Source organism: Macrobrachium nipponense, chromosome 22 (genome assembly GCF_015104395.2).
Source record: "Macrobrachium nipponense isolate FS-2020 chromosome 22, ASM1510439v2, whole genome shotgun sequence".
NCBI classification, from domain to species: Eukaryota; Metazoa; Arthropoda; class Malacostraca; order Decapoda; family Palaemonidae; genus Macrobrachium; species Macrobrachium nipponense.
Window position 1 is genome coordinate 60,270,729 of NC_087213.1, and position 13,225 is coordinate 60,283,953.

Below are 13,225 nucleotides of genomic sequence, written 5' to 3' on the forward strand. Positions count from 1 at the left end.
ATGTAATAGTTGATGAAAGATTCTGTAACAAAGTATTTTATGATTAGCAATAGTTAACAACCATGGATAATGAAAATATAAATGGATACTCACTATCTTCTGGTGTGGTAAGCGAGTGTGAGTTAGATGGAGTTCCCTCAACACTTCGCCAAAATGGAACAATGAAGAAAGTGTAATAAGTATTGGGCTGCAAGTTATGTAGATGGTGTGAAGATGATGATGATCCTAATACAGTTGCCACCTTAACTACACCTTCTTCAGACACAGTGTATACTAGAACACCCTCAACGGCTTCATGTCCAGATGCAAGGAATTTCCAAGTAAGCAAAACACTACTGGGGCCTGTTGGAGAGGCATTGGTGAGTGTAACAGTTGGTCTGGAAAGTCTACGTCGTGCATGGCGTACTTGATCCATAGTGAGTGATGGGTCTCGAGGAGATCGAATGGTAATGGGATCTGACCAAGGGCTAGGAAAGGAGGATCCCCCAATGTTAACTGCCCTTACCAGAAATGTGTATATATTGCCAGACATCAAGTTTTTCACAATACATGACTCTTCATTCATGACAGCATCTGCCACTCGCCATTCGTCCCATCCTTGCCGCCAGTACTCAACTGTGTACCAGTGTTCAGAGTTAGTGTTTATTTGAGAATTGGGGAGCCACTTCAAGTACACAGCTGTCTCATTAATAAACATAATTTGAGGCTTTGTAGGAGGAGCTGGTGGTAAGACATCTTGATTCTCAACTGGTTCCTTAGCTATTCTTAGTATGGCTTCTTGTTCCACGCTACCTGTTTTCGCATTTACCTTGCATGTATATATCCCTGCATCATCCGCCTGAATTTCTTTAATGAGTAAAGCACCATTCATTGCCAAAGAAATTCTGGGATCATCACTGCTTTGTGCAAGTTGACGTGCTGGCAGATGAGCTGCTGGCTGGAACCACCAAGACACAGTTGGTTCTGCAGCTTCACTGACTACTTCACAAGGAAATGTAGCAACATCACCCAGGGTCAGGGTTAAATCCTTTGGCCCAACACCGATGACTGGCGGAGGATACGCTTCTACAACCATGACTTCAGCTTGGGCACTTACCCCTCCACCTCCACTCACTCCCCAACAATAATATATGCCACTATCTTGGGTAGTCGTTGTGTCGAGATGGAGAACCTGTCCATCCTGAGAAATGGCAACGTGGCCACTTGACTGAGCTGGGGTGAGGAGGGCAGTCCTGTCTTGGGTAGGGAGCCGCCACAGCAACAAGGGTGTTGGATCGCCCTCAACCAGGCAGGAGAGCTGTGCTGGGTTCCCAACCATGACCTGAACATCTTGGGGTCGTTGCATGAGCTTTGGGGCATCAACTACTGTCAACATGGCCTTTGAAGTCGCAACTCCCGCCTCATTTTGGACTTCACACACGTAAATTCCAGAGTCAACAGCAGCAACCTGTTCAAGTACCAGGCGCTGATTTTCAATTGTGGCCCTGCCCAAGGGCATGATGCCGTCCAGCCTCCTCCAAGTGACCGTGGGCACAGGGGAGCCTTGGGCACGACAAGTTAGTTCCACTGTCACACCAGAGGCAGTCGTTACATTGTCCGGTCTTTCTTCGAACCAAGGTGGAGCTGCAATAAAAATAAAACGTCATGTTACTACAAGCAATTTTCAATCAGCAGAAAATAAAATTAACAGACTAAAACAATCTACTTGACAAATGCAAAGGATAAACCTTCTCGACTCGTAACCTTACTTTAATGTATCATCTCGAGTAAACTACAAGCAATTTTCAATCAGCAGAAAACCAAATTAACAGACTAAAACAATCTGCTTCACAAATGCAAATGACAAACCTTCTCGTCCCCTTACTTTAATGTCTCAAGTTCAGGAAGCAAACGATTACTAAAGCAGGAATATATCATAAAATGACTGAGAAGGATCTTGTGGTATATGCATACAATAAATGGGATGCTCTTGCATAACGTTAGAAGTAAATTTTCTCTCTTAACCCATTGTTAGTTAATTACTTTCACCCCAATACTATAATAAAGGAATAAACTTCAATAGAGATGAACTTTTCATTTGCACGATATGATTACCTTGACAATTTCAATATCCAGGCTATATACTGCGGTAATTTGTAAACTGTAATAATAATAAATAATAATAATAATAATAATAATAATAATAATAATAAGGATACTCTATAAACCAAGTCTAAAGTCAGAGTCTGTCCAGATTAAAAGGATTACCACGTCGGGGGAACTCCAGATAGAACAGATTGGAGACCAACAAAAAAAATCTGAACATCGAGAGTTAAGAAGCAGAACATGGAACAGGTGGCCTTATAAGATGAGAGAGAGAGAGAGAGAGAGAGAGAGAGAGAGAGAGAGAGAGAGAGAGAGAGAGAATTTGAGAACGGTTGCTTTAGTAGCTGAAACTGTAATGGGGGAGAAGACTTATCAGGAGAGAGAGAGAGAGAGAGAGAGAGAGAGAGAGAGAGAGAGAGAGAGAGAGAGAATTTGAGAACGGGTTGCTTTAGTAGCTGAAACTGTAATGGGGGAGAAGAATTATCAGGAGAGAGAGAGAGATAGAGAGAGAGAGAGAGAGAGAGAGAGAGAAGTGACCAGGTGGGGAACAATGTATTACCGACATGACCATTCATTATCTTTAAATTCCGATACTATGAGCTGTGCGCCGAAGTACAGCTACGGTGCTTTTGCTTGTTTGATATGATTTTTACTAAGAACTGCATTTCAATAAAGATAAATAACTCGAAATAATTTCATCAGTTAATGAATATGTTCAATTCAGAAAATTGATTAAAAAGGATAAACACTGGGAGTTAAAATATTATCAGGAATAATGTTCTTACAGAAGTAATAAAAACTAGTATTTTTTTAAAATTTTAATTCAAGAAAAGCAAGTTCTTTAATACAATTAAGGCAGGTTAAGATAAAAGTATGTTGCAAGATGAAAAGAGAAGTACACGCAGTCACTTAAACATAGATAAATTTCATAATATATATAATATATATTATATATATATATATATATATATATATATATATATATATATATATATATATATACACACACACGTGTATGTGTGTGTGTGTAAATATTCCACAAAATTGTGAAATTCATAAATTCACAGAAGACTAAAATCTAATACAGTTACCAAGAAAATGCAGCAATCAAAATATTGAAGAAAAATTCAGAAGGGTTTTATTAACTGTATAGTGAAATTCAAAAGAAAAAATAGAGGATTGTGTTAACTGTAGAGTGAAATTCAAACAATAAAAGAGGGAATTTCCAAAAAAGAAAGAATTTACAACACAGAAGAAAAAATTGAATTGCAACCCGAATTCAGGCGATCCAGATTAAATTAAATGACTAAATCGTAAGGAAATACAGAATTCAATTGGTCATCTCCGAAGAGAAACAATTGTGCAAAAAAAAAAAGAACTTACAAACTATAGCGGAAAAAATACAAGAATGCAAGATTGAAAAAAATGTAGAGGGCAAGACTAGAAAAATATAAAGTGTAAGATTTTAAAAATATAGAACGCATCGTAAGAAAAAAAAATAAGTCCAAGATTTAAAAAATATAGAGTGCAAGAAAAAAAAAGTAGAGTGCAAGATAAAAAATATATAGAGTCCAAGATAAAAAAAATATATAGCGCAAGACGTAAAAATATAGAGTGCAAGATTCTAAAAATGTAGTGTAACATGAAAAATAAAACATAGTGCAAAATTAAAAAAATGTAGAGGGCAAGATAAAAAATATAGAGTGCAAGATTTAAATAAATGTAGGGTGCAAGATTTAAAAAATTAAGTGCAAGATTTAAGAAAAATACTGAGTGCAAGATTTTAAAATGTAGAGTGCAAGAGTTAAAAACTGTAGTGTGCAAAATTTAAAAAAATGTGCAGGATTAAAAAAATATATTGTGTGTATGATTAAAACAAATTTAGAGTGCAAGATTTAAAAAATGTAGTGTAAATAAAAAAAATGTGCAAGATTAAAAAAAATATTGAGTGCAAGATTTTAACAAAATATAGTTCAAGATTTAAAAAATGTACAAGAATGCATAAAAAAAAAGGTTCAAACTTACTCATAACGATGAGTTTCGTAGGAGGGGCCTCTCTGTTCCCAGCGACGCTCTTGGCACGACACAGGTAGGTCGCAGTGTCTTCCATGACGGCCCGGCTGATGATAAGATCTCCCTCTGGAGTCACAACGACACGGCTCGAATTAGTGACAGCCTGGCCGTCCCTGAACCACGTCAGCTCGGGCGGCGGGGATCCCTTGGGAGGCCTGCAAGGGAGGGTCAGCAGATCCCCGATCCGAGCCTTCACCAGCGGCTCCGGGTGAGCCTCGAAGTCGTAGGACAGCGTCGCGATGGTCAGGGTGGCGTTCTGGGAGCGGGTCGCTCCGTAGCTGTTGGACGCCACGCACCAGTAGGTGCCGGCGTCCGAGTCCTTCCTGCTGTAGGCCACCCGGAGGAAGAAGAGCGACCCCGAGGGCAGGAGGACCCGGTGGGACCGGCTGTCTTGGGATGACGTCACCACCTGCTGGCCGTCTCGAAACCAGGTGATCCTGGCGGCGCCCGAGGCAGCACAGTTGAGGGTGGCAGGGTCATTACGGCGGGCCACGATGTTGCTCGGCTGCTCCCTGATCACCGGAGGCTCTCCTGGGGAGGATCCGGCGGGAGAAAAGGAAATGGTAGAATAGGGAGTAGTAATACTACACAGCTCCTCGCTTACACATATGGTGATTTTTTCAAAGAGAGAGAGAGAGAGAGAGAGAGAGAGAGAGAGAGAGAGAGAGGCAGGGGTGACAAAAAAAAAAGGACATTTCAAGTTTATAGAAAGAGGGTGAAGAAAATTTAATACTTAACGAGAGAGAGAGAGAGAGAGAGAGAGAGAGAGAGGTGACAAAAAATGGATATTTCGAGTTTATACAGAGGGTGAAAATTTAATATTCATAGTGGAGAGAGAGAGAGAGAGAGAGAGAGAGAGAGAGAGAGAGAGAGAGAGAGTGGAGATGGAATGACTTCATGTTTATGGAAAGAGGAAAAGAGGATGAAAATTTAATACTCATTGTATACCGAGAGAGATCGAGGGAGAGGGGGAGGAGGAGAAAGGGAGTGGGAGGGGGGGGGGGGGTGCAGGCGGGACAGAAGATGCCACATACAGCTATATTTGTACACAACGTGAATGTTGGGAGGGCCAACGCCCCTTTAGTAACATCTGGGACGGACTTAATTCGAGGCAAGTGAAATGAACACGAAGCTGCATATGATCAAGAAGGCAAGGAAAAGGTAATCTTAATTCAGATAACTTTTAAATCTAAAATAAAAAGGTAATCTTAATTCATTCAGATGAATTTTAAGTAGTCTTGAAAGTAATCTCAATACTTTTAAGTAATCTAAAAGGAAAAGGAAATCTTAATTCAGGTGACTTTTAAGTAGTCTTGAAAGTAATCTCAATACTTTTAAGTAATATAAAAGGAAAAGGTAATCTTCATTCAGATGAATTTTAAGTAATCACGAAAGTAATCTCAATACTTTTAAGTAATCTAAAAGGAAAAGATATTCTTAATTCAGATGAATTTTAAGTCACGAAAGTAATCTCAATACTTTTAAGTAATCTAAAAGGAAAACGTAATCTTAATTCAGGTGACTTTTAAGTAGTCACGAAAGTAATCTCAATACTTTTAAGTAATCTAAAAGAAAAGAGTAATCTTAATTCAGGTGAATTTTAAGTCGTCATGAAAGTAATCTCAATACTTTTAAGTAATCTAAAAGGAAAAGGTAATCTTAATTAACTCAGGTGACTTTTAAGTAGTCGTGAAAATAATCTCAATAATTTTAAGTAATCTAAAAGGAAAAGGTAAAAGGAAAAGGTAATCTTAATTCAGGTGACTTTTAAGTAGCCATGAAAGTAATCTCAATACTTTAAAGTATTCTAAAAGGGAAAGGTAATCTTAATTCAGGTGACTTTTAAGTAGCCATGAAAGTAATCTCAATACTTTAAAGTATTCTAAAAGGGAAAGGTAATCTTAATTCAGGTGACTTTTAAGTAGTCATGAAAGTAATCTCAACACTTTTAAGTAATCTGAAAGGAAAAGGTAATCTTAATTCAGGTGACTTTTAAGTAATCATGAAAGTAATCTCAATACTTTAAAGTAATCTAAAAGGAAAAGGTAATCTGAACTCAGGTGACTTTTAAGTAGCCATGAAAGTAATCTCAATACTTTAAAGAAATCTAAAAGGAAAAGGTAATCTTAACTCAGATGACTTTTAAGTAGTCTTGAAAATGATCTCAATACATTTAAGTAATCTAAAAAGTAATCTTAATACTTAAATATTCAGTTCATCCCTACCTCTGTTGTCAATTCGATATGAATATAAAATAAATAAAAACCGAGTATTCTGTACAGCAAATAATACTGTATTAAACTCTCAGCCACGCCCCATAAAACTTTTAGCCGCGACCCAAGACACTTTCAGCAACAGCCCGCTGGTGGCCTGTGTTGTTGGCACCTATAGGGATGCCAGACGCACGGTCATGGCTAACTTTAATCTTATATAAAATAAAAACTACTGAAGCTAGAGGGTTGCAAATTGGTGCTTAAGATGATTGGAGGTTGGAGGATGACCATACCAATTTGCAGCCTTCTAGCCTCGGTAGTTTTTAATATACCAATTTGCAACCCTCTAGCCTCAGCAGTTTTTAACATAACAAATTGCAACCCTCTAGCCTCGGTAATTAAAAAGATCTGAGGGCGGACGGACAGATAAAAAGCCATCTTGATACTTTTCGTCTAAAAAAAAAAATCGCCAAGAAATTATCTTCTTTTTAAATAAGATTACTATAACAATTACATTAATACGAATATAATCGTGACACGAAATTACCATCCTAGGATTACTCTCGAAGTCTGGAAAGAAGCAGGGCTAATTGAAGATCAATAACTTCTCGGTATTTTTAATTAAAAAGTGTTATCGGAAAATTCTATAATACTCAAATCATTGTATAGTAATTGTACACTGTACAATAAAGCCAATATTTTTTTTTTTCGAAGTCCCTCAAAATATAAGATGGCGTCATTTTAAATCTATAGCCAGTTGCAAGTATCACTGAGAGAGAGAGAGAGAGAGAGAGAGAGAGAGAGAGAGAGAGAGAGAGAGAGAGAGATCAAAGGCTAAGCATTACCCTACTGTGGGAATAACGCAAGCATCTTTTGAGAGAGAGAGAGAGGGAGAGATCAAAACGTAAGCATTACCCTACTGTGGGAATAACGCAAGCATCTTTTGAGAGAGAGAGAGAGAGAGAGAGAGAGGAGAGGAGAGAGAGAGAGAAGCAGGAGGGAGAAGAAGAGAGGAGTGGAGAGAGATCAAACGCTCCACGATACCCCATTGTAAACATTAAGCAAGCATCTGGTATAGAACAGCATCGAGAGAGAGAGAGAGAGAGGAGAGAGAGAGAGAGAGAGAGAGAGAGAGAGAATCAAAGGTTAATTAGTCAACTTCATAATCGAATCATCACTTGTTCAAAAATAAGTCGACTGAACTCTTTTGACGCACGAATGTCAAAGCATCACTTAAAAAAAATCAATGAAAACGTTTGTAACAAAAAAAAAAAAAAAAAAAAAAAAAAAAAAAAAAAAAAAAAAAAAAAAAAAAAAAAAAATTAGACATCACAGTGAACAACTTTTTTTTTTCTTTTAGTACAGCATGGAAAACAGAACTTTTAAAAACGTCATCTCTAGTACTGAATGGAATCGCCTATACACGACGGTCGTAAAAACATGACAAAATAGTTGTTCATTATTGCGTTGAAAAATACACAGGCCATTAATGGCCCAAAACAAAACAAAAAACAAAAAATACGTTTGATATATAGAAAAATATTAGTTCAATTATTTCTTCGTTTAAATGAAAAAGAAAAATATCAATTCAATTCTTTTTTCATTAAGATGAAAAGAGTACATTGTTGGAATTTCACTGTAGGGGGTTGGAATTCAAAGAGAAAATTGTTGACGTTATGTCATACAAAAAGACTAATAATAACAATGAGAAAGGAGAGAGAGAGAGAGAGAGAGAGAGAGAGAGAGAGAGAGAGAGAGAGAGAGAGAGAGAGAGAGATGAAATATGTCACATATAATATTTTTCCGAAGTATTCAGAAGGAAGTTACTCTGGAAATACATAAAAGCTGGGGAAATCTAAGCAAAAGTGTTACCATGATTATTTTATATATATATATACATATATATATATATATATATATATATATATATATTATGTATATTATATATATATATATATATATATATATATATATATATATATATATAGTATATATATATATGTATATATATATATATAGTATGTGTGTGTGTGTGTGTGTGTACACTATATGCAATTACGTATATAATTGCAGACGCAAACCGACGCAAGTGAAATAGACGCACGTTGAATAAATCCACTGGAGGCAGCAAGACGCAACAGACCAACTTATTACAAAAGGAGCATCTGAAATGATCTCCGATGCCAATCACCGGCGCTGTTCTTTCTTTATTCGAGGCTAATAAATCAAATGGAGAAGAAGAAGAAGAAGAAGAAGAAGAAGAAGAAGAAGAAGAAGAAGCAGCAGCATTCTCGGAACTGAACAGACTCGGGGACTGTGGCATCAACCTTCAGCTTTCAGCATCGATCAGCTGAGAGAGCTAACTCAATCCAAGGAGTTGCAATCTGAGGCCCAAAACGTAAATGCATTAAATCCAGTTCCAGCCACGCTTTAAACCGACATTAAGACCCATAAATCACTGGCAATCCCGAATTACCGTCAACGCCAGCAGCGAGTGAATGGGAATGATTCCCCTCAGGGCCATCAATCAGCGAGCACCCACCTGTAAAACGGACAAACCAATATAGACCCGATGGCAAGGAGAGGGGGGCGATAATCTGCATACATCATACAACCAGTGAGTCGGAAGTTGCCTCCGACTGGACCGGATCTGAATCCGTATTCAGATTGAATCCAGTATTATGAGTGTAGCACTGAACAACAAGAGCCAATGTCCATCGAAACCAGTATTATGAGTCTAGCATTGAACAACAGCAGCCAATGTCCATCGAAACCAGTATTATGAGCCTAGCACTGAACAACGACCAATGTCCATTGTAACCAGTATTATGCGTCTAGCACTGAACAACAACAGCCAATGTCCAACCTTCTCAGAACGCTAGCAAAGCTACTTTCCCGTCTGCTAACTATGACGTAACTTAGTTCCGTTCCATTTAACGCATGTGATCCATTCCGTTAAATCCAGATCTGAAACAACAGCAAAATTTGAAGAACCACTATTTTTCCACAGGCTTCCGTGAAACTTTATTATTAAGGCACAAACATATAGGCCTAAACAGATTGTGATATTAAGTTGAATATACAACCTCGCAAGCGATATCAATGCTATCTCACCTAATAAAGACTAATATAAATGAAAGGGATATCAATGCTATCTCCCCTAACGTAAAGACTAACATTAAATATCTTTTCATGTAAATTCTTCGCGAAATGTTGAATAATAATAATATTCGAAATTATTTACAAACAGAGGTGAACAAACTAAATACACGGGCAAAAGGACACGCCTAATGACTTGGAATAAAGGATTCCTATTTTCTGAAAACACACAAGAGAGAGAGAGAGAGAGAGAGAGAGAGAGGAGAGAGAGAGAGAGACCATATGGAGATGGCGAAACATGAAAGAATGTGCATATTTAATCACTTACGAGGGAAGAGAGGGGAGTGCTTGTGCACAGAAAAAGCAACAAAGAATATGCACTCTCAGTGATTTGTGGCGGGGTGTGTGTGAGAGGAGAGAGAGAGAGAGAGAGAGAGAGAGGGGGGGGGGGGGGGGAGGGGGGTTGTGGAGGGGGATGAAATCAAAATCGAAACATATTCATTTCCGGATGAATGGATGAGGGGAATGGGACAATCGGTCTGTCTGTCTCTATCCTGTGAAACAGGCTGAGCTCTCTCTCTCTCTCTCGCGACCACCCCAGTACAATCACTCGTTTAGCCTAAGGAAATATTCTCTCTCTCTCTCTCTCTCTCTCTCTCTCTCCGTTAAACGAAAACCAGACAAGAAATAATGTACGGAATCTAGAACTGAAGAGATACAACACATCCCATTGTGGGAACTTCTTCACATACAAGATATGTGACACATGGAATAAACTGTCACCAGGAGTCGTAAACAACAACAGTTTGGAAGAGTTGAAAGGAAAGCTAGACAAAAACATTAGGAGGACACTGTGAATGAACAGTAAAACCTGCTCCAAGAGATAAGCGATTACACGACGTCTCCTTGGATAGACTAACAAGACTTTGAGACATCCTAATCCTTGTAACTCTCTCTCTGTCTCTCTGTCTCTCTCTCTCTCTCTCAGTACAATCATTCGTTTAGCCTGATGAAATTCTCTCTCTCTCTCTCTCTCTCTAAGTATACAATCAGTTGTTTAGCCTGAAGTTCTCTCTCTCTCTCTCTCTCTCTCTCTGAGTATACAATCAGTTGTTTAGCCTGAAGTTCTCTCTTCTCTCTCTCTCTCTCTCTCTCTCTCTCTCAGTATACAAACAGTCGTTTAGCCCGATGAAGTTCTCTTTCTCTCTCTCTCTCTCTCCTCTTCTCTCTCTCTTCTCTTCTTTCTCTCTCTTCCCTCTCAGTACAATCAGTCGTTTAGCCCGATGAAATTCTCTCTCTCTCTCTCTCTCTCAGTATACAATCAGTCGTTTAGCCTGATGAAGTTCTGTGTGTGTGTGTGTGTGTGTCTGGAATCCAATCGTCACTAAAGCACTTTTCGCCTCCACCTAGGGAGCTATTTATCATCAAAACCAACACGAATTATCGCCCATTTTTGAGGAACGAAATACGTTTCCTTCGCACTGCAATGGCGTGACAACGCCTCGTTTCCCCGAGTGATTTAAAAGCAGATTCCTGAGTTTCGCCAGTATATAGTACATTTCGCTTTTAGAATTCCTCCGAGCTGGAGGTGATAATTGAAGACAAGTGGGTGGAAGAGAAGGGGGAGGGGCAGGGACGGGAGGGAGTGAGGGAGGGAGGAGGTAATACGTGGGCGTGGGGGCGGGTGGGGGGAAGTGGTAATAGCTTTGATTATACCTTAAAATAACCTCGGGTGAATTACATTCCTCCGGCGGTATGTCCCACCGAATTCCGATAACCTCTTTGCGTTTCTATACCAACTCGAGTTAATACATATTCTTATGAACGTATATATATATAAATAAAGCCGAAACATTACCATTATTAAAAACCGTCTATCGCAAGTTTCAATCTTTTATTCAATGCTTCAGAATGTTTTGAATTGAAGGCCAAAGATCTTGCAATCTATTATTTCAATTTCCTCGAGACCATTATACTGTTTATATTTTATATACCATTTATTAATTCCAGGAACAGAGGTTTGCCTTTTTTTAATGGGTCACCAGCCCCCCAAATAAATAAGTGTTTAGATTACAGAAAATGGGATTAATTTAAAAACCTGACCATTGTAACCTACATGTCTAGAGTTGAAAGTTTTATCATAAATCAATTCATACATATGCATTTATATATGCCCAACATACCTACTAAACAGAATCCGGTTTTTATCGATCAATTCATACATATGCATTCATATATGCATAAAATACGTACAAAACAAACAGGATTATACATTCAAGTTGATATATGCATCCATACAGACCTCCTAATTCATACAAAAACAGAAAAAAGAATTATAAACTAAAGTTGGTGTATTAAAACAAATACAGATGTATTTATCGTGAATTTTCCCGGAACTCAACAATTATACAAAAAGGAAACATATTCATACGTTTATGTTGATGTATTTAATGTGAATTTTTCTGGCACTCAATATATACAAAACGGATACAAAATTATACATTTAAGTTTGTGTAATTTAAACAAATGCAGATGCGTTTATCGTGAATTTTCCTGTAACTAATATATAAAAACCAAGAAACAGAATTATAATTGTAAGTTGATGTATTTAAACAACTACTGGTGTATTTATCGTGCATTTTCATGGAACTCAACCTACACAAAACAGAAACAAAATCATACATTTAAGCTGGCGTATTTAAGAATATGCAGACGTTAAATGTGCATTTTTTCTGGCACTTACTGCATATAGAACAGAAACCGATTTATACATTGAAGTTGACGTATTTAAACAAATACGCACGTGTTTATCGTGAATTTTCCTTTTTTCCTTAAACTCAATATATACAAACTAGGAACAGAGTTATAATTCAAACTGACGATTGAAAAAGAAACCCACAAAATTACTGTGCATAACGTGTTTACTTATAAGTATTTAAAATTTATGTTACGAATAAAATTTTAATACTTATAAGTAAACACGTTATACACAGTAATTTCGTGGGTTTCTTTTTCATTACTTATAAGTATTTAAATTTTATTTTACTAATAAAATGTAATTGCCTATCAGTAAACACGTTATACACAATAATTTTTTGGGTTACTTTTTCAAACATCAGAAGAAAGCTGAAAGAAGTTTTTGTTTGGTTCAAGCTGAAGTATTTAACCAAATACAGTCGTATTTCATTGTGCACCTCCCCGGGACTCAACCGACATGAACAACACCTGTCAATCAGCCCAGAGACGTCACAAACAAAACAGTCTCACGCTGAATCTGTCCTTTTATGCGGGAATACAGACTGTAATTCACTCGCCGTGCAATATTTGCAATACCTGCTCATTGGGCGAATGCACTACGAACCTATCACACAGCTCCGGGACAATATTAACGATCTGGTTTGCACGCCTACACCTGCCCATGCATAAAAGGCTGCATGCCCCACCTGCCCTACGGATACGTAAGAAAAAAAAAAAATATGCGGTGCGATTTTAGGTACGTTATCTGGGGAGGTGGAGGGGGAGGGCAGTGTACTATCATATTTCTTTGTTTCTTGTTTGTTAAATTAATAGTAACATTCTAATTTAACACAAACACAAGCATTCATATGCGTATATCTAGTAGATATATATAATTTTTTTTTTAACATGTATATTTATTTATGTGTTTGTGCATGTATATATATGTAAGTACGAATAAAACTCAAAAAATAATATTGAAATCCATATACATAAAATTTATATATATATATTATATA

General features: G+C 37.6%; 1 protein-coding gene across 1 annotated transcript in view; it reads right to left on the reverse strand.

The window, feature by feature from the left end:
- Positions 1 to 13,225, reverse strand: part of LOC135198708 (protein sax-3-like) — a 30,406-nt gene that overhangs the window by 2,570 nt on the left and 14,611 nt on the right. The window contains exons 2-3 of the mRNA XM_064226559.1: positions 4,111 to 4,689; positions 94 to 1,623 (exon numbers count right to left, since the gene is read on the reverse strand). Of these exons, the coding sequence (XP_064082629.1) occupies positions 94 to 1,623; positions 4,111 to 4,689 (2,109 nt within the window). The remainder of the gene's footprint in view (positions 1 to 93; positions 1,624 to 4,110; positions 4,690 to 13,225) is intronic.